A 20,751-nucleotide genomic window follows, 5' to 3' on the forward strand; every position below is an offset into this window, starting at 1 on the left:
AGATTCCTTGGGCCCTACCCAACAGGCACTGATTCAGTGGATCTAGGTGAGGTGTGGGAATTTGCAATTTTAACCAGCTCCCAGGAGATGCTGGCACTGCCAGTTTGAAGTTAAGTAGCACAACTCTATATGATACACTAATTATTTTAACTATAGATATTAAACCAAAGGCCCTATTGCATTGATACTATATAATTTGGTGGTTAAGAGAACAGGCCTACGGGTCACTGACTGGAACTCAAACTCCAACCCCCCTATTCATCAGCTTTATAAGCCTGAGAAAGTTCCAGAGCCCCTCTAAGCTGCAGTATACTCATTAGTAAAGTTGAGCTGCTAAGAGACTTGAGGATACCCCCAACAAAATGGAAGGTTTGTTTTGTATCCTCAGTACTTAACACAGTACCTGGCATATAGTATGTCCTTTATTTAATTTTTATTATATTTTATAATTAGTGATGAATAAATAATTAGGCTATATTTTTATGAGCTCAGCAGAGAGTCTGGTACATACTAAGTACTCATGACATGGTAGCTTTTAAAAAATTTTCCTTTCAATCATGGACTGAATCTGTCCTCATTTTCTTCTTGGCTTCATTTAATGAAGGGTTGATTAACAAGACCCTGGAGTTGATGAAGGATTCACTCTGGCCAATTGAATCTGTTTCTACGAAACACAGATCAGAGGCATGTATAGCCTCTCCTGGTCCAATAGTCTCAGAGGCCTCATTCTGCCATTCAACTCAACAAAGGTCTAGCAGGCATCAGCTGTGTTTGGAGGAACATGCTATATTTTGAAAGGAAATAAAGATGAATAATCCCTGGAGTCTGGCCCACAGGCATTTACAGCCAACGAAGAGGCATTTCCAAATGGTACATAATCTGTACACTAAGTAATAGCTAAAACAGAAAGCAAGTGTGGTGCCTGAGCTGATAGAGGTGAGTCCCCTGAGATTTCAAAGACAGGAGGAAAGGAAGTTACAGCAAGCCTGGTGAGAGGTGGGCTTTAAGTTGGGTCTAATTTGGGCAGGCAATGACAGCAGACAGATGCATTCCAGGCAGAAGGCAGAAAGAACAGCCCAGAGAAAAGAAGGAAGCAAAGGGATGTGTTCGTAAACCAACAAATGGTACTGTGTAGAAAGTTGTGAAAATGAGTTAGGGTCAAAGAAGGAAGAGCCTTGGATGGCAGAGTAAAGAATTTGGACTCTCTTCTGTAGAAATGAGAAGGCACTGAAAGTTCTGAGATGGGAACTATGAGAAGGGGGCTTACAGAAAGTTCATGTATTAGCAGGAAGGACAGAAGGCTGGAAGAGACAGGACAGGACTACAGACACAAATGCTGGGGTCTTCTGAATAGAGGGTCGTTGAAGTCCTCTATGACTGATGTCACCTAGGCAAGGGAGAAATAAGAGGACTGCACATGCAATTAGGGAGAAACAAGAGATGAGGAAGAGAAGCCAGAGCAAGATCAAAGACAGGTGGGAGGAAAACCTGCAGAGCACTGCTTTGGGAGGTCAGGGTAAACAGCAGGAAGAAGTATTTATATGCTCCATAGTGTCTCAGTTGTCACAGAGGTGCCAAATGGACTGTCCAATTAACCAAAATTCCATATACTCCTGTACCTCATATAATAAAAAAGAAGAAACCAAAAACACAGATCAGATTGCCAAGAACACAAATTGATTTTATTCATGTACTCATTCGACAAACATTTATTAAGCACCACCAATATCTTAAGACATTCTGTTAGGTGCTAGGGCTGCAATTATAGAGTGGATACAGTCCCTGCCTTCATGAATTGTCTTTGCTAGTAGAGGAATCAGACAAAATGCAGGGTAAGTAGATAAACAAAATTATTATAAGTAGTGATATACACTATGAAGGAAACAACCCAGTATTGAGATCTGAGAAAGTACAGAAGGTAACCGACTTAGATAAGGCAGTTGTGGAAGTCCTCATTAAGAACATATTTAGGCTAAGCCTAGAGGATAACAAGAGTCACTGTGGCAATAGTGAGGAGAAGGATATTACTGAAAGCAGAAGCACTGTATGCAAAGGGCCAGAGTTGGGAAAGAAAAGAAGTTGGTAAGTACCAAGAACTGAGAAGAGGCCTCTATGGCTGGAAGATCTTCAGTAAGATGAAGATTGGAGAAATAGCAGAAGCAAGTCCTGGAGAACTGGGAGGCCAGGGGAAGGAGTGTGAATCTCTTCCAAGAACAAAGACACAATGAAGAGTTTAAACAGGGCAAAGGAAGTAGTTTTCCAAACTGTCAAAACAACATTTTTAATCTCTACATTCAGTCCAGTTTCTGACACCTCCCTCATATATAAGCCTGTCCAGAGTTGTTCAGAGCAATGATAGGGAAGTCTGCAACATGCTCAGACAGCCACTCACTAAGCATGGCCAGGGAAGAGAAGAGCAAGACAGAAGCCCACCTCAGACACCTGCAGGGATCTGGCAGTCTGTCCCTCCCGTTCTCAGAGCACACGAGTTGGGAGGCTTTGGTGCAGCTTGTGGGTTCTCACACTGTGCCTCAAAATACCATCCTGTCTCTGGTTCTCACACACGGTGGGTCATGGTACTTGGAAGAATCCTCAAAAGTGACCCCAGGAAAACACTGCTAAATAGATTTATTTTTTGATAAAGTAACATAAGGCAGAGTACCAGTACACAGAAAGATATGAGTTTTAATAAACATGTGAATGCTCTGTCCTGAAATTCAAACAATTAATTTGACCTGGCTGACATGATGATTATCTGCTCACGTGGCCCCAATTTCAACGATTTATAACGATAACTGAACATAATTAAAACAACTGAATCAGGAGAAGAACCATGGAGGTTTAGGAGGGAAATTTTCTTTTGATTTAGATTTTAAACAGCAATTGACTCTGACAACCTCATCTCTTTGAATGTGAAAGTGCACCCAGGGGATGGGAGGCTGAGAGACTGACAGGTGCATTCTGATGAAAGGCTGAGGGTTTCCGAGGAAAAGGCTGAGTAGAAGCATGTGGAAAACAACCATCCAGAGAATGAGATACAGGGGCTTTTGCAGTTTCTAAATGGCAGACATGATGTGGAAACATGCAGAAAGTTGGTGAAGGAGATGTAAAGCCGTGAGCTGCTCACCAGAGATTTCCAGTCTCCCTGCAGGGGAGGGAGTGGCTGTTGCTGTATTTGTTTTGAGTGTCACACTGTAATGATAATGCAGAAGACTCATTCCCATGGTACAAGTCATCACACCAACAATGGATGCATAAACACTGTGCCTACTATTAAAGGTCTCCAAAATGTTCTTTTAGACACAACTCTTAAAGGAAAAAAGTACTCAAAAGAAGGTTCACAGGCCTGAGCCCAGGGCCTCCTCTTATAAGTCTCTTGTCCAAGCCAGCAAAAGCCTGGTACTCAGAGACCCCTCCCCCCCCCCCCCCCCCCCCTATCAGAGCCCGGACAGGAAGGCTCGCAGCAGACCAGGCTGTGCTGCTCTTGGCTATTTAGCCTGAGCTGCTTTGAGCTATATGAACAGTCTTCGGGTCTTACTGCCTTGGCAGTTTTGGATTCATCCACAGCATTCAGAGTAGTGGCCCTAGGCACTGCTGTTTGCATAATCACCACACCTGGTTTGTCTATGCAGTACAGACTGGCACCCAGGGTATGGGGCAATTGTCTCCTCAGGGCTGTGATCCCACCCCATGCTCACCCCTGAGAAATGCAAATCTGAAAGAAAAAGAATGCAACTTACATAATGAAAAGGTTGACTTTGAATAGGCTCTACTTTTTTTAAGTATTTGCAAAATTCAGTGTATTACTATTGAAAAACTATGAGACCTCCAAGATCGCTGCAGCTGCTAGTCTGACAGAGCAGGCTGCATGTTAACCCTCCAGCCTTGGCCTTTTGGAGCAGCCTCACCCATCTGGTAGCAAACTCACAACTCCAGGACAGGAGGAGTGAGTTCTGCATTGTAGGACAAGTGAGGGAGACACTGCAGAGAAAAGGTGGGGCAAACACATGCACCAGCAATTTCACAATTTCAGCAAGGCCTAGTATGTCTTTTTTCCACTTTTCCTACAGTTTTCCTTCCCCCACTCCTAACTCTGCACTCTGTTCAAATATGTGGGTACACATAAGGTGCTAACTCCACTAAGGAAACTCTTCTTCTCCACAGGGAGCTAAAAGAAAATGTACACCTGGAGAAGATGCACAATGGAGCCTTCCGGGGGGCCACAGGGCCCAGTATCTTGTGAGTAGAGAGGTGTTGCTTCCCTTTCCCACCCAATGTACTGTGACAGGCCTGTGCAGTGTGCTCAGCCACATCATGCCCAGCCTGGTTTACAGGGCATCAGCCTCTGCAGCTGAAAAGGTATTTGGGCTGCCAAAAATAAAGCACCACATATAGTCTCTCGGCTTTAGAATCTAGAAGTCCAAAGACAAGGTGTCGGCAGGTTTGGTTCCTTCTCAGGGCAGTGAGGGAAGAATTTGCTCCAGGTGTCTCTCTTTGCTTCTGGTAGTTCTTTCTGGTTGCAGCAGCATAACTCCAAGCTTCAGACGGCATTGTGTGTGTGTGTGTGTGTGTGTGTGTGTGTGTGTGTGACTTCAAATGTTCCCTTTTTATAAGGACACAGGCATGCTGCACAGGGGCTCAGCCTAATGACCTCATTTTACCTGGGTTACCTTATAAAGAGCTTATCTCAGGCTGGGATATGGGATGTAGCTTAGCGGCAAAGCATCTGCCTCACATTCACAAGCCCTGGGTTCAACTCCCAGTTCCAAAAAAAAAAAAAAAAACACCAAAAAATAAATAAATAAAGAGCTTTCCTCCAAATAAGATCATATTTGGAGGTACTCGGGGTTAAGACCTCAACATAGGAATTTGCGGGAACCATAATTCATCCGTTAACACCAAATATGGAGGGTAGTCTCGTGTGGTAGCAGAGGGGATGGCTACCTGCCTGGGATCTACTCATGGAATCCAAGGCCAGAGTTCTGACTTGTCCCCCCTGGCATGTAGTGTGTCACACTCTCATATGGTGCAAAACCCCTCAGTTAATAGGGGTTTAGGGGAAGGACATGTGGGAAAACTAGGAGGAAGAAGAAAGTGAATCAGTAGTCTCCTGGCAAAGCCTTGAAAAACCTGAAACATCCTTACAGAGGAGAACTGCAGCTGCAAGCAGGCTTCAGAGAGGCAGGGTTCCAGACACTGTACAGCTCTGACATGGGAGACCACTTCACCCTCTCCACAGAGGCGCAGCCCAGTACTTCCCACTAGTGTGCTGCCGTTCATTCACAACCCTGTACTGCTCACCATGCACCAGGATGCAGAGACAGTGGTGAGCAAAACAGCTCTGGGCCCTGACCTTAAAGAGATTACAGCTACACAGGAAGACAACGACAAAGAGGCAAAGCAATAAATGAGCATGTCATTTTAAAATGAAAAAAAAAAAAAAAGTGCTAAAAAGCAGGGCAACTTGGTTTATTTATTGATCATTCTTCCATTTGTTCGATAACTCCTTTGTGAGTCCAAACCATGTGCCAGGCACTGGATTACACAACAGGGAAATAGCATAGAATAAAACAAACACTTTCTCCTTCATAGAATGGTGTCAGTTGTGAAGGTGAAAAATTCAGTTGGTGGGCAGGGGAGAAGTTCTTGAGAAGCAGAGTTACCATTTTAAAGAGGATGCCAGGGAAGACTACCCAAAAAAGTATCAGTTGAGCAAACATGTATGAAAGGAGTGAGGGAGCAAGTTGTGTATCTGGAAGGAAAGCATTCCAGGAGGGAGAACAGCAAGAGCAAAGGCCCTGAGGCAGGATTCTGCCTTGTGTGTTTGAAGAACAAGGAGGCCAGCATGGTAGAGGGAGCAAAGAAGAGAGTAAGGGAACATAAAGACAAGAGAGGTGACAAACAGCAGGGTCATAGGGTCTTGTAGCCACTAAAAAGACTTAACCTTTTCTCTGAGTGAGATGGGGAGGCATCATAATTTTGATAAGAGGAAGGATATGAACTGTCTGAGTTATTCTTTATATCCTAGATCCTGCCAGTATCAACACAGGACTCTACTTCCTACCACCATAACCCCCAAACTCTTATCCACTCCCTACTTCCTCCCATTGTCAAGTCTACACCTCCAAACACCTACCTGCTATCTGCTCTCTATCCTGCCACTGCCTAGCTCCCAGGACCACCAACTCCTGGTGCCATCCACTCCTAGCTCCAGGGCCTATTCATTCTAATTTCTGCCCCCATCAACCTCTGACTCTTCCCAACACCTACCACTAAAATTCCTGATCCTTTCTGTTCCCTGACTGCTGCCGCAATCTATCCTAACTGTATTCAACCCCGTGACTTCTACCTGCTTAAGGCACCCTCTAGCTTGTGCCTGCTGCCTATTGCTTTCTCCGTTGTCTCCCAGCTTCTGGCCACTAGGCCTAGGGGATCTTTTCTAGATGTCTCATGTTCAAAGCACACCAGTCTGGCAGGCTGAATACTCTCCATTCTACACCCCCCACCAGCCACTGGACAGAGTGCTGCCTCTGGCTCAGTACAGAACATGACTAAGTTAGCGTGATTGGAAGAGCCCTGAGTGACAGTCCTGAAGAACTGCTTGGTGGGTTGCTTAGGAATGACTATGGGCACTGCAGATGCCTATGCTGTCATTTCCAGAACAGTGGAGCCAGACCAAGGTCTCATCATTCCCAAGAAAGAGTTCTCATTGCACCCCCAGGATTGGGAAGGGTCCTTTCTACGCACCCCCCCAAAATTCCCCTACCCCAATCTGTCACTGAAACTGAAAATCTATCAGAGGTAATCCTCTGTACTAAGGCCTTGCCATTTCTAAGATCCTAATTTTAAACATATACACTCAGGAAAAAAAAAAAAAAAAAAAAAAAAAAAAAAACAACAGCAAGTCTGCAAAGAGCCCTGTGCTCAATCCCTAACACACCTGAGATATTAACTCTATAAAGCAGAATGAGGACACTGATTTATCTAAATCAACCAGGACATAGAAGCAGTGGGAAGTCTGAAGCTGCTGAGGTAAAATCTGCTGCCTATGCCAGTTGCATTCCATGTTGTCAAGTTCGTGTTCCATCCATCACCTATTGATCCCCTACCACACACTAGGCACCAAGTACTGGGGCAGACTTCAGAGGGGTGCTGTGCTGCTGAAAGTTTCAAAGGCATCAGTAGCAAGTACCTAGAAGATGAGCAGAATTGCTAAATTCCCACTGACTCCTCTTCTTCCTGATATTTTACATGTTTGGAATTTTCTTGGACATGACCTCAAGTCTAGTAAATCTGAAGAGTTCAGGTTGTTTGCAAAGCCCAAGACTTCCTCCCACACCTCTGCGTACATGGCAGTGTTTGTTTACTTTGCACAGACGCATTCAGCCTGCCACTAGAGAACATTCATTTTCCCAGGTCGATGACAGTTAATGCCACAAGGCAGTTCTTAATAGGGTAGCCAGCCTACGTTTCATGAAAACCTCTCCTGCAGGGCTGGATCAGTCAAAGGCATCAAGGTCCTGAATATTTCCCCCAGGAGAGAGCACAAAAGCTGATGTCACTACATGTGCCTGCTTTCTCAGAAAGCAAGTAGTTACTTCACTTCTACTAAGTGGAAAAAAGGAGAAAGAGAATAGGAGAAGAGAGTTCGGAGAGGGAAGAGAGAAATGCTAATGATTGTACATTACTGGTGGGACTGAAAATTGGTGCAACCACTATGGAAAGCAGTATGGAGATTCCCAGGAAAACTTGGAATGGAACCACCATTTGACTCAGTCATCCCACTCCTAGGTTTATACCCAAGAAACTTAAAATCAGTGTACTATAGTGATGCAGCCATATGAATGTTTATAGCAACTCAATTCACAATAGTTAAACTATGGAACCAACCTAGGTACCTTTCAACAGATGAATGGATAAAGAAACTGTGGAATATATACACAATGGGACTATTACTCAGCCATAAAGAAGAAAGAAATTATGGCATTTGCCAGTAAATGGATGGAAATGGAGAATATTATGCTAAGCAAAAGTAAGCCAATCCCAAAGAAAAGGCTAAATGTTTTCTCTGATATGCGAATGCTAATTCATAGGCGGGTGATACAGGTAATTTGGACTAGACAGAGGGGAGTGAAGGGAGAGGAGGGGGCATCAGGGTAGAAATGATAGTAGAATGAATGGGACACTATTACCCTATGCGCACATATGATTACGTGGCCTGTGTAAAACTACATCATGTACAAACAGACGAATAAGAAGTTATACTCCATTTATATAGGATGTGTCAATATGCATTCTACTGTCATGTATAAGTAGTTAGAACAAACAAAAATATATATTAAAAAAATAAATGCTGATGAATGTATGGCAGATACAAGGAGTTGCACTCAACCTTAGAAAGAATAATGGAGTGCATATGAGGGGAAAAAAAAAACAGAACAGCTTTTTTGAATTCAGATCTTAATGAGAGTAACTAAGAGAAGTAAAGGAAAAACAAAAATGGAGAAAAGAGTTCTAAGAACTTAGAATGACAGACTGGTGAGGGGAGGTTTCATTCTTTTAATAAAATGTATAAAATAAATAAATAAAAAGTCTTTTTCCCTTTTTATTGTTCAGGGATATTTCTTCCACCAAATTACAGGCCCTGCCTAGCTATGGCCTGGAGTCCATTCAGACGCTAATTGCCACATCATCCTATTCTCTAAAAAAAATGCCATCGAGAGAAAAATTCACCAATCTCCTGGATGCCACACTGACTTACCCCAGCCACTGCTGTGCTTTTAGGAATGTGCCAGCAAAAGAGTAAGTAGGGCTGGGGTTGTAGTTCAGAGGGAGAGCACTTGCCTAGCACATGTGAAGCACTGGGTTCCATTCTCAGCACCACATACAAATAAATAAATAAAATAAAGATATTGTGTCCATCTACAACTGAAAAAATATTAAAAAAAAAAAAAAAAGTTAGCAAAAGCAAAAGGTAAAGCCAACCCAGCTGGGGCAAGAAAGTCTGATCTCAAGATGGTCAACTCTAGTGGGCATTTATCTCCCCTTTTACTCCCTGCCTTCCAGGCCAGCTCCATAACTGTGGGGTCACTTTCAGATACATGAGAAAATGAGCTGCCCTGTTTCCTCACCAAAAATGCTGCCAGCCAGGTGTGGTGGCAAACACCTGTAATCCCAGCATTTTAGGAGGCTAAGGCAGGATGACAGGTTCAAAGTCAGCCTCCGCAACTTAGCAAGACCCTAAGCAACCTAGTGAAACCCTGTCTCAAAATAAAAAATACAAAGGGCTGGGGATTTGGTTCAGAGGTTAAGCACCCATGGATTCAATCCCTGGTACAAAAAAAAAAAAAGAAAGAAAGAAAGAAAGAAAAGAAAAGAAAAAATGCTGCTAAATCACTGACTGATCCTGTAGCCAGAAGACCTTCATAGCCAGTTCAGGGCTAACTGAATGATGGCCTACTTTAGCAATTACAAAACAGAGTGTTAACACTGGCATCTCAAAGATCAATTAGTCCTAATTCTTATTAGAAAGCATCATTTTTAAAGAATTTGGGGGAAGGAGGTTAAGAAGAGTAAAAATTAACTAATATCTTGTTCTTTAGTAAAAATGGACCAAAAAAACTATAGAAGGGGTTTTTTTAAGTTATTTCTTACTGAACTGCATGGTTCATTTCAGAAAGAAAGTTGAATTCCCTAAGGACTAACTTAGCATGCAAATAGAAAGGGTATACACTCCTGGCTAGTTTATGTCCAGTAAAGGGCATCTTATTAATTCAGTTCACTCCAGAATAGGTGACAGGGCAGTAAGATTTCATTCTCTCCTTAGAGGACTGTTTTCCAGATTTTTTTTTGACTGAGACTCACGGTGAGAAATACCTTTTATGCAATGCACTGCAACACCCACTGCACCTTATCACATGTGTAACTGAAATTAAAAAAGCAATATTTAACTTTTAAATCTGTTACATATTCTGATACTTCCTGTCATACTCCATTCTATTTCATGTTTGTTTTCACTGCCAGTCTTGATGCATTCTATTGTTTACATGACCCACTAATGGGACACAACTCACAGTGGAGGAAAAAAAAAAAACCACTCCCCTGAAGGATTATTTTTGCAGCCTATGAAAATATTCTCAATTAATTAGATAAGGCACTGAGAGAGTAACACCAGGCTGCTACTGCTTTTGTTTGGAATCAACTTATTTATAACTAATCAATCAGCATGCATTAAGTATGCCTTGCATAGGTAGACTGAGAAGACAAAACACTTGCTGTGTTCAGAGTTATGCACCACTAACTGAGCTTCAATGAACATTAATTGAACATTTACTGTGTTCCAAACACTGGATCAGGTCTGAAGATGAAAAGATGAATAAGAGCTCAGTTCAACTCTCAGAGTATGGGACAATACACAAGTGACCCAGTATCTACACAAAAATAGCAGATGTTATAACAAAGTTGAGAATACAGCAGAGTGCTCTGGGAGCACAGAGGAAGAGTTTCTAAATGGCAGCAGGGTTTAAGGACAGCTTCCTAAAGGAGGTGATTTGTGCTGAGCCTTGGAGAGCAGATGTGGGGGAAAGCATGCCAAGAAGATGGAATTTGTCATATAAAAGTGCAAACACATGAGACACTAGATGAATGTCATTCAGAAAAAGTAGAATAAGAAGACTTACGGGTATGTGGAGGAAAATGAGTCAGGAGAGAAGTCAGGGAGAGGTGGGCCATGATGGGTTCTGAGTGCCAGTCCAAGTTGTTTAGAGGATAAAAAGCAATGAAGAATTTGAAGCAAGATTACTCAGATTTGCTGGGTGAAGGATGAAATGAAGGTGAGCAAAGCTGGTGAGTGTCCAGTTAGGAGAAAACAGAGATGCTGAGGTTTGGTAAAGCTGATTCTGGATACCTACACTACATGGGATAGAAGTCACATCCCTTCTGAAATTATCAAATTGTAAAACTTAAAAACTTTTACTACAGTAGACAAAAGAGACTATTTCTGGTAGGGGGAGGATTACACAATTATGGGTCAGCATCAGGGTAAGATAGGAACGCAGTTACACAGAGATTGTCTGGATTGGAATTACAAGCTTTAACTAACTCCCTCTGTGCCCCTGAAGCTTAAAGCCTTGGATGCCAGTGAGGATGGAGAGCCTCAAGTTGGGCCTGTGAGATGTTTGTGCAAACTTTGAGTCATCCCTCTGCCTGGACAACTCACAGCTGCCTGGGCAGATGGCCCCCAAGACTTCCTTGGTATCTATGATTAAAACTTGAAAGAAGATGGAGTGGACAGCACCCAGTATTAACATTTGAAGACCAAGAATATGCACATTTCTTGTTAACTGTGGATTCGTTTCCACAAAATATCTCTAAGTGTCAGATACTCAAAGCCAGCATCTCTCTGTCTGTCTGTCTGTCTCTCTCTCTCTCTCTCTGTCTCACACACACACACACACAATTTGATACAAGTTTGAGGAATTATAATCCTAGTCCGAAATAACAAGTTGATTTTTTGAAAATCTGGTACATCGAATAACGCTGACATAGTCCCCCACCTTTCTGCTTTCTTGTAAACTTATTTCTACAAGGAATTATCTTGTTCATATTGCAGAAGAATAACATAAGAGAAATGTCCAGTTTGGACTGCCTTTCTTCTCAGTGAAGGCTAATGCTCTAGGAGCCTGCTCTCCTTTCCCCTAAGTCTTCATTCATTTTTATATGTCCCCTACATTTCATCCCTAGGTAAAAACTCCCTTAGGTAAGTTCAAATGTTCTTTGGAACCCTTTCCATAAGCTAACCTTTTTAGAGGTAAAGATGGAAGAGCAGGCAGCACCCCCATAGGTTTCTGCCCATAAGAAAAAAAAAAGTCTAATGTCATGTCAACATCTTCAAATCCTTACAAGAAGAGTCCCTGTTATAATTCAAAACCATGAACTCTGAATGATTGTTAATCAAGACCAATATGGACAGGAGAGTTGGTAAGGAGCAAACTTTAATAGACCATAAAGGTAGCTTTTAATAAGAGTTAAAAAATTCATGATTCACTATGACAATTTTAAGAATTTTCATTTCCAGAGCCCACACAAAACATTCAGCATTCAGAAGCACTCAATCTAAGCTGGAGGCTCACTAATGACAACTCAGAAGGCTTGACTCTCTCCTCAGGAAGTGTTTCAGTTAGGACAATGGTGCAGAACATGTCCCCTGGTGTATTAGGTAAAGAACTTGGATGAACAAAGCATAAATAGACATGATTAGGTTTAATTTAAAGACCAAAAGTTCAACTTTTTTTTTTTCACTTCTCTTTCAGACAGAATTTTTCATTTTCCATTTTTGAAAACTTTTCCAAACAATGTGAAAGCACAGTAAGAAAACCAAATAATGAAACACTGTAAGTATTTGCATGCAAAGAAACTCAGGAAGCCATGTCTTGCTCTGTGCAGGCCTTATTATTATCAGTGCCAATGACTTTCTTTTGATAAAAGAATTAGGGGATGTTTGCCATGTATTTTTTAATAGTTTAAAATGGAAAATTCTTTTTGCAAGTAGCGTCAGTTGTACAGGTATCTCAAATGTTTTATTTTTTACAAACAAAACAAAGCCTATTTTTAAAACGTACCTAAATGTTCATTCTACATTTATATTAAATTTTTAAAAAATTAGTTTTATTTGCAGGTATTTGGATGTCACTAAAGGCTGGTCTAAATAATGTTTCATTTGTAGGAATTTTCACTAGTCACATGATCAGCATTCCACAAAGATAAACTGATTGCAGACATAGCTTCTGAAAGTAACCAATTCCCATCGAAGAGACTTAAGCTACCTTGACCACTATGCTCATGAGCATTAAATTAATCTTAATGTCATCACCATCATACACTGGACAGCTATATTTCTAGTCTACTAATTTTTAACATTTTTCCTGCTTTAAATACTGGTTGCCTTGGCATTTCACTTACCTTCAACTGTAAAAGAGCATACTTCAAAAGACAATCCCAGTGTCCCTATGCCACACTTACTGAGATTTAGAAATATTATTAGTCCTCCCATGTGTCCTTAGACAAAACCAGATGCCCCTCTAAGATACCTTGCCAATTTCTATTATTTTCTCTTCTCTCCTCCACCCCCATCAATCTCTGAATTATACAGCGGCATCAGGGAGGTATGGTGGAAGGCCTAAGCTTCAAGGTTCCTCAGAATTGGATATGACTCCTTGACAGTAATGTTCCTGCAATGCAAGGGACAACTGAACACTAAATTTCTTTTTGAGACTTGTGCCCTCATCTATGAAAAACAATGTAAATATTATTTGTCTTTTAGAACCATGAGAGTGATAGGAGTTGCAAAAGAATGTGATAACACCTAGGATAGATATTATTCCGTCTCCTTCATTTCCTTTCATTTGGGTCTGACACTGTCCTCCCATGTTCCTTTCCCCCACTGGTCCCACTCTTCTCAATATCACACCTTCCACATGACTCTGGCAAATGCATGACTTTTCACTCATCAAAGGGAAACCATTTCTGGGTTCAGTCGATGGTGGCACAAAGGGTCGTTTTGTAGGGAAAAGAGAAACTTTCACCCATGCTCAATAATCTTCATCAGCCCCCACCCCAAGCTTTCCCAAATAAGCATGCAACCTCAAATTTACTATGCTAATGCTGCTTTAAGACAAATCCCCTAATTTCTAGCATCCCCAAAACTACCCAAAATTCATATATAATCTAAGTTAAATGGCTCCCTGTGAAAACATTTTTAATGATAAATCCCCTACTTCACACTTCTCACCGGACAGCCAGTCTCTGGGGTTTAGGAATTCTAAAGCCAGTCACTAAGCCTTATCTGTTCTCCCAAGATAAGATTGGTACTCACTGCAGTAGTTGACCCCATTGTCCTAAAATTCCCACCTTTTCCCTTTATTTCTTAATTGTAACTGGAACAGTGGTGCTACTGTTCTTTCTGCCTCCTCTGACTGGGATCCTACAAAGCCCCTGTGAGTCCTTTCACATTCCTTGTCATGGCCTCCAGTATTAAAAACAGTTCCATGCTGGGCTTTGTCAGTAGGCAACAGGCTTCCCTCAGAAGCCCTCTCTGGACACACACGTGTTAGTAGCAGCAGGTGGGTATTTGGTCTGAAGACAAATTGCTAAGGAGAAAAACTGCTGGACATATGACAGGTAAGGCAAAAGAAGAAAGGGCAGAGGACTAAGGAGGAAGGGGGAAGGGAACAAGTTGAAACTTTTATTGATTTTAATTTATTCAGAAATCATGGCAGAATTTATAGAAGTTTTCAATTATTTCTTCTAGCAGCTGAAATAGTTTTGATTAGAAGTAAAGGTAATCAAGGCAGTGATAGTTGAAACATTTTTACCTGATTTTTGACCTTTATTTTATATGAATCATCCAGAGAACCTGCTTAAATTGCATATTTCTGGGCTCTGTCTCTAGAAATTTGAATTTCTAGGGACAGAGCCCAGAGTGAAGGGCTTAGAGTGAAGCTAGGAATCTGCAGATTAACAAACATCCTGGTGATTCTGATGCAGGTGGTCTGAGAACCACACTTTGAGAAACACTAACAGATAGTGAGGTGTAGAAGAAAGGCCTCTAGACAGTGGATGTGGAGACCCCATGCTGCTCCTGTCCCTCTGTGGGACCTTGGGTAAGTCACTCACTAATAAAATGAGGGTTTCAGTGAGATGGTGTGTAAGGGCCTAATGCTAATTTTAATAGTTCTTTATAACCATCTTTTCTCTTTAGAGATTAAAATAATTATGTAGATGCCTGTCATATGAAGACAAGTGTGCTGTTTTTAAAGATATTTAATAATAAAACAGATAAGGTTTCTGTGCAGTCTTCTGTATAAAACAGCATTTCTCTAGTTCCAAACTGGTCTCCATGATATTTTCATATATTTTCGGAAGTCACAGATCACAAATTTTTTATTGTTTTGTTTTTTTTTTAGTATTGTATTCCTCAAATATATTATTTCAACCACTCACTAAATTAGATACATACTTCATAAAACAGAACATAAGAAGTTTGAAAAGTAGAGAAAAATAATTTTAATGTGAGAGACCCCAAGGTGAAATACATATTTGTAATGGCCTTCACAGAAAAATTATACCCATTTTTCCAGTTCTCAAGATTATATTAGTAGAGTGTGATCAAAGAAAAGATTTGTTGAGCCCACATGCATCATGCAGGATATGCTCATTGTCCCTGTACCCTATCAATTCCTTCCAGAGCCAGGATTGTTGTGCTTTAGATTTATTCACTCTATATTTATTGAAAGGACACTGAGCCAAAACTGTGCTAAACACTGTTATTTTAGAAATAATAAGACCTTAGTCCTCTGTCTTCCCGAAACTAAGAGACTATTAAGACAGACATGTATCATCCCTTCATTGCAATATGTTTTAATAACTCCAACAGTACTAAGTGCAACCCTAGCAGAGAGGAAAGATAATAAACTCCTTGGGGAGTGGAATCAAGAAAGCCTTCATAGAGGAACTTGGCTTTAAGCATGAGGAGGAAATCACCAGAGAGGAAAAAAATTCCAGGAAGAAGAAACAACACATACAAAGAGGAATAAACAACAGAACTGCTTCATCAGGGACATACAAGTAATTCCATGTGATCAAAAGTGCACAGGAGATTTGCAAGTGATAATTATAGGTATTCCTGGTATTATGTCAATAATTTTTCTAATCATTCTACATATCTTAATGCATTTAATTCTTAGCATAACTCTAACAAAGAAGGTATGATTATTATGCCTATTTGGCAAATGAAGAACTTGAAGCACAGAGATATTAATAACTTTCTAGGGTTTCTGCAGCCTGGAAGCAGCTATGCCAGGACTGAACCCTGGCAATCTCACTCCAGAGTCCATGCTCTGAATTGTACATCATGACTACTTCTCAGAAATGAAACTGAAGCAGTAGACAGAACCCAAACCCAAGGAAGTAATTTAGACCCAGACCTTGGAGGTCACTTAGAAAAGGTCCACTTTAGGAGGTATATACAGACTTGAATAGGGAGAGGACTAAAGTTGAAGAAAGGATGTCAAGAAGAAAAAGTAATGTAACTGCCCCATAAGAGAGGATGAACACATGAACTTGAGGAGTCACAATGTGGTTGGAATGGAATGGCCGAATTAATACTGTTCCTCCCACTAGGAATAGTCTTTGCCTCATATTCCTAAGAAGTATCTATTTTCACTACTTCTTCCTTTTGTCCGATGACTATTCTTCCTCTGCTCCATGGGGTTTTTAGTAATCTGTCCTTGGTTTCTATTTCCTCATTTTGATTAGCCAGGGACTTGAGTGCAAACAAGTCCATCAGTAGATTTTAACACTGAAAGCCTTCCTATCTCATTTGTGTCCTACTATAAAAAGCTTGGTAGCAATTTGGTCGACAACTAAATGAGATAAATAGCTAAGAAAATGCCAAGAAAAGATTATCTTAGATTTAGCAAGTGTATATTATGTCTCTAAATTTGTTTTCCAAAGAAAATCATCTCTGTAAACAGTTTTTAAGTCTTTCCATCAATGTGTTAAATAGATATATTATATAGTCTAATTGGCTTTTCATTCCCTTTTTAAGTAACTCTATTAAATCAGATAATTTAAAAATAAACGTAAGGCTGAGGGTGCTGTGTCTTTGTTTCTTAGGCTTTAAAAACACAGTAAGAATGGTTCATGAATTTTTTCAATATTCAGAATCACAGAAACATCTCAAGTTTATATCAAGCTATTGTTCTTACAGTTATTCTGCCATCTTTACTGAGAGTGAACTGAGTGGCTGGGACTATGATTATGGTTTCTGCTTACCCAAGACACTCCGATGTGCTCCTGAACCAGATGCTTTTAATCCCTGTGAAGATATTATGGGCTACGACTTCCTTAGAGTTCTGATTTGGCTGATTAACATCCTGGCCATCATGGGAAACTTGACTGTCCTTTTTGTTCTCCTGACCAGTCGTTACAAACTGACAGTGCCCCGTTTTCTTATGTGTAATCTCTCCTTTGCAGACTTTTGCATGGGGCTCTATCTGCTCCTTATTGCCTCAGTTGATTCCCAGACAAAAGGCCAGTACTATAATCATGCCATAGATTGGCAGACAGGGAGTGGATGCAGTGCTGCGGGCTTTTTCACAATATTTGCAAGTGAACTTTCTGTCTACACCCTTACAGTCATCACTCTAGAAAGATGGCACACCATCACCTATGCTGTTCAGCTGGACCAGAAGCTTCGATTGAGACATGCCATTCCAATTATGCTTGGAGGATGGCTCTTTTCAACTCTGATTGCTGTGTTGCCCCTCATGGGTGTCAGCAATTACATGAAGGTCAGCATTTGCCTCCCCATGGATGTGGAAACCACTCTTTCGCAAGTCTACATATTAACCATCCTGATACTCAATGTGGTAGCTTTTATCATCATTTGTGCTTGCTACATTAAAATTTATTTTGCAGTTCAAAATCCAGAGCTTATGGCTACCAACAAAGACACAAAGATTGCTAAGAAAATGGCAATCCTCATCTTCACTGACTTTACCTGCATGGCACCTATCTCTTTTTTTGCCATCTCGGCTGCCTTCAAAGTGCCCCTGATCACTGTAACCAACTCTAAAGTTTTACTGGTTCTTTTTTATCCAGTTAATTCTTGTGCCAACCCATTTCTATATGCAATTTTCACAAAGGCATTCCGAAGGGATTTCTTTCTGTTGCTGAGCAAATTTGGCTGCTGTAAACGTCGGGCTGAACTTTATAGAAGGAAGGAATTTTCCGTTTATACCTCCAACTGCAAAAATGGCTTCTCTGGATCAAATAAGCCTTCTCAGTCAACCTTGAAGTTGTCCACGTTGCACTGTCAATACTCAGCTGTCCTAGACAAGACTTGCTACAAAGAATGTTTTACATCAGTAAGTGTATTATTGAATTATACCTAAGTCTGAAAAAAAAATTACCTAAACCAGTAAATTACCTGAACCAGTAACTTTAATATAAAGAGTTGGTTTTAGGAAATTATTTATTCTTAGGTATATTGGTCAAGAAACTTTTACCTAGCTCAAATTGTGATCCATGATCATTGCCAATCTGGGAATTATTTGTCATTGATATGTGATGATGTAAAATTCAGAGGCTGCTAAGATATTTTTAATGATTTTGACAGAATGATTTTGTTTGTTAAATCTAATATTAAGAAAGATTGAGATGGTATTTAGCATGTCTTTGATTTTCTCATTTTATTTTTTAAATTTTTATTGCACTCTATAAAAACAGTAGTGCATAACAGATTGAAAATTTAAAGTAATTGGTCTTTTTTCCCCAGATAGTTAGAAAGACACACTCAAGAGACTGCACTGTGCAATCTGCTAGCCAGTATTGTGTGACTAAATTAAGGTTACATGAAAATTGTAGTTTCACAGTTGCACTAACCACATTTCAAGTGCTTTATGAGCACAGCTGACTAGTAATTACTATATTGAACAGCACAAATACAAAACATTTTCAACATCACAGAAGAGTTTATTTTTTGGATTTCAAACTAATTTGCAGAGGACATCAGTACTTGTCAGCCCTAAAACTTCTGCACTCATATTCACAGCAGTTCATTATTTATTTTGGTTTTTTAGGTAAAATTCACATATGGTGAAATGGACAAATCTTAAATGTACCATTTAAAAGGTTCTGAAAAGTGCATACATCTCTATCAAGACATAGAACAATACCACCATCAGAAATTCTCTCACCTCCCTCCCCAGTCAGTTCATCCCCTCCCTTAAAAGTACTGATGAATCTGAATTTTGTTCCTATAGATTAGTTCTGCCTATTCTAGAACTTCATATGATGAAATCATACAGTTTACACTCTTGTGTATTTCTTCTTTGACCCAACATACTATTTTCTATTCATTCATCTTACTGCTGAATCAGTTCATTCCTTTTCATTGCTGATTAGTATTCCAGTGTATGACAATAAGATTGTTTGCATTTTCAGGTCAATGGATATCTGGGCTATTTCTATATTTCAGGTCTTCTTCAACATTTCATTATATACATATCTAAACATCACTAAACTCAGCACATCAAGTTTGCTTTCAATTCTTATGCTACCGTGTAATGTGATTCAAATAAAAATTATAAAAGACTATAAACTTTATAAAATCTCTTCTCTATAATGTGTTTTTCATGTTTCTTACTTTTCAACTCCCTAACAGTTACTTTATTCAGATGCAGTCTTCTCTCTTGTAAGCTAGTGTTTTAGAATTTGTCTCAGCAATATGGCAGAATACCAACTTATCATGTTGCTATTTAACTACATATATACTTTTTATTCATAATAAATCCAAGAACCAAAACAACTAAGTAAATTTTTTTAAAAAAGCAGAAAGTAAAATAATGAAAAATTAAAAATCTATTCTAGTGGAAAATCTTAATTTAACTTACCCATTCTTAAATACTTTGAGCCCAAAGTCATTATACATATACTCTGAAAATACTTTTCATGACCTTTTGAACATGACCTTATCTACATTATAATTTAAGTTTTAACATATGGAGTCATAATCTACTGCCTCCCTCTTTCTCTTTCCTATATCCTTCCATCTTTAGAAATTACCAGCTATTCCTCTGAATTGTCTTCAAACCAAGTTTTAATTTTGTATCCGTAGTACTACACCCATACCTCAGCCATCTTCCCTTCTTCCAAGACTACTACCATATCTCCCCAATTTTTATTCATATCCAGTCTTCCTCATGTTCACATTCTCACCCTTACAGCTTCCTAAAATTCTTCTTCATCTTATTACATGACTGCACGAAATTCCTAAGTAATGCATCAGTACCTATAAATTTGTTTCAGGTCCTAGACTAACATTCAGAGAGCTATAGAATCCAACCAGATCTGCTCATTTTTTTTTCTCTCTGTTGTTTTTCCACATATAGCAAATTGTTCCAGTTCCTTTTCCCTAGTCATGCCGAACGTATATTTCCCCCTATACTGGTGCCCATGCCATTCTTTCCATATTGATAACATTCGTTATCTGTTTCTCTTTCTACTTCCTTTAAAGTTCCATCTATAGGTTTATCTTCTTTATCAAACTCTCCTTAATCCACTCCCTTGCTAATCCCTGTAGTCAAGACACCTCTTTTATGTGCAATAAAATAGAGCATAAATAATAAATACATATTCCACAATAGTCTCTCTCTTTGGACTCTGCAGCACTTATCATCTGTATCACTCATTTGCCTTCTACCCTGTACTGGGGTATTACTAATTATGTTTACAAGTCCATCCTTCATTTCACCTATGTTACAAATTTCTTTAGTGATACACTTGTCTCTTTTACTTCTTTGTTTCTCTCACTGTATCTATACTAAAGCCTTACAGTAGTTGATTGAGTTTTTTTGGTTTCTTTTTTTTTTTTTTCAGTATTAGGGATTGGATTCAGGGTCTCACTCATGCTAAGTAGGCAATTTACCAATGAGCTACTAACCCTGGCCCAGATTTTTTTTTAAACTGATTCACTTTTGTAACTGAAATATTAAACTGTCCTTGTTAAGAAGCATTTTCTTTATGTGATGTTCCCACAGACAGTATGTGTATTCTTATGTTGTATAATTTCTCAGATCTAAATCATAAAAAAATCGGATGCTTAATGGATTTATATTTCTTCCTTGCATTTTTTATGATGTTGGATATTATTACTGGTAGGTTATAAAATGGCTAAAAAGGGTTACTCAA

The 20,751-nt window shown here is 39.8% G+C and overlaps 1 protein-coding gene across 2 annotated transcripts in view; it reads left to right on the forward strand.

Annotated features, from left to right (window-relative positions):
- Nucleotides 1–17,987, forward strand: part of LOC306644577 (lutropin-choriogonadotropic hormone receptor) — a gene marked incomplete at its 5' end in the record, with an annotated part of 55,330 nt that extends 37,343 nt beyond the window's left edge. The window contains 4 exons of one of the 2 annotated variants that reach the window (XM_079111626.1): nt 4,165–4,239; nt 8,617–8,802; nt 12,312–12,392; nt 16,769–17,987. In XM_079111626.1, the coding sequence (XP_078967752.1) occupies nt 4,165–4,239; nt 8,617–8,802; nt 12,312–12,392; nt 16,769–17,954 (1,528 nt within the window). In that variant the 3' untranslated portion in view covers nt 17,955–17,987. The remainder of the gene's footprint in view (nt 1–4,164; nt 4,240–8,616; nt 8,803–12,311; nt 12,393–16,768) is intronic. The other variant, XM_079111627.1, reaches the window with a different exon arrangement.
- Nucleotides 17,988–20,751: the final 2,764 nt, after the last annotated feature.

This window comes from Sciurus vulgaris (genome assembly GCF_902686455.1).
Source record: "Sciurus vulgaris genome assembly, chromosome: 14".
In the NCBI taxonomy this organism is placed as follows: Eukaryota; Metazoa; Chordata; class Mammalia; order Rodentia; family Sciuridae; genus Sciurus; species Sciurus vulgaris.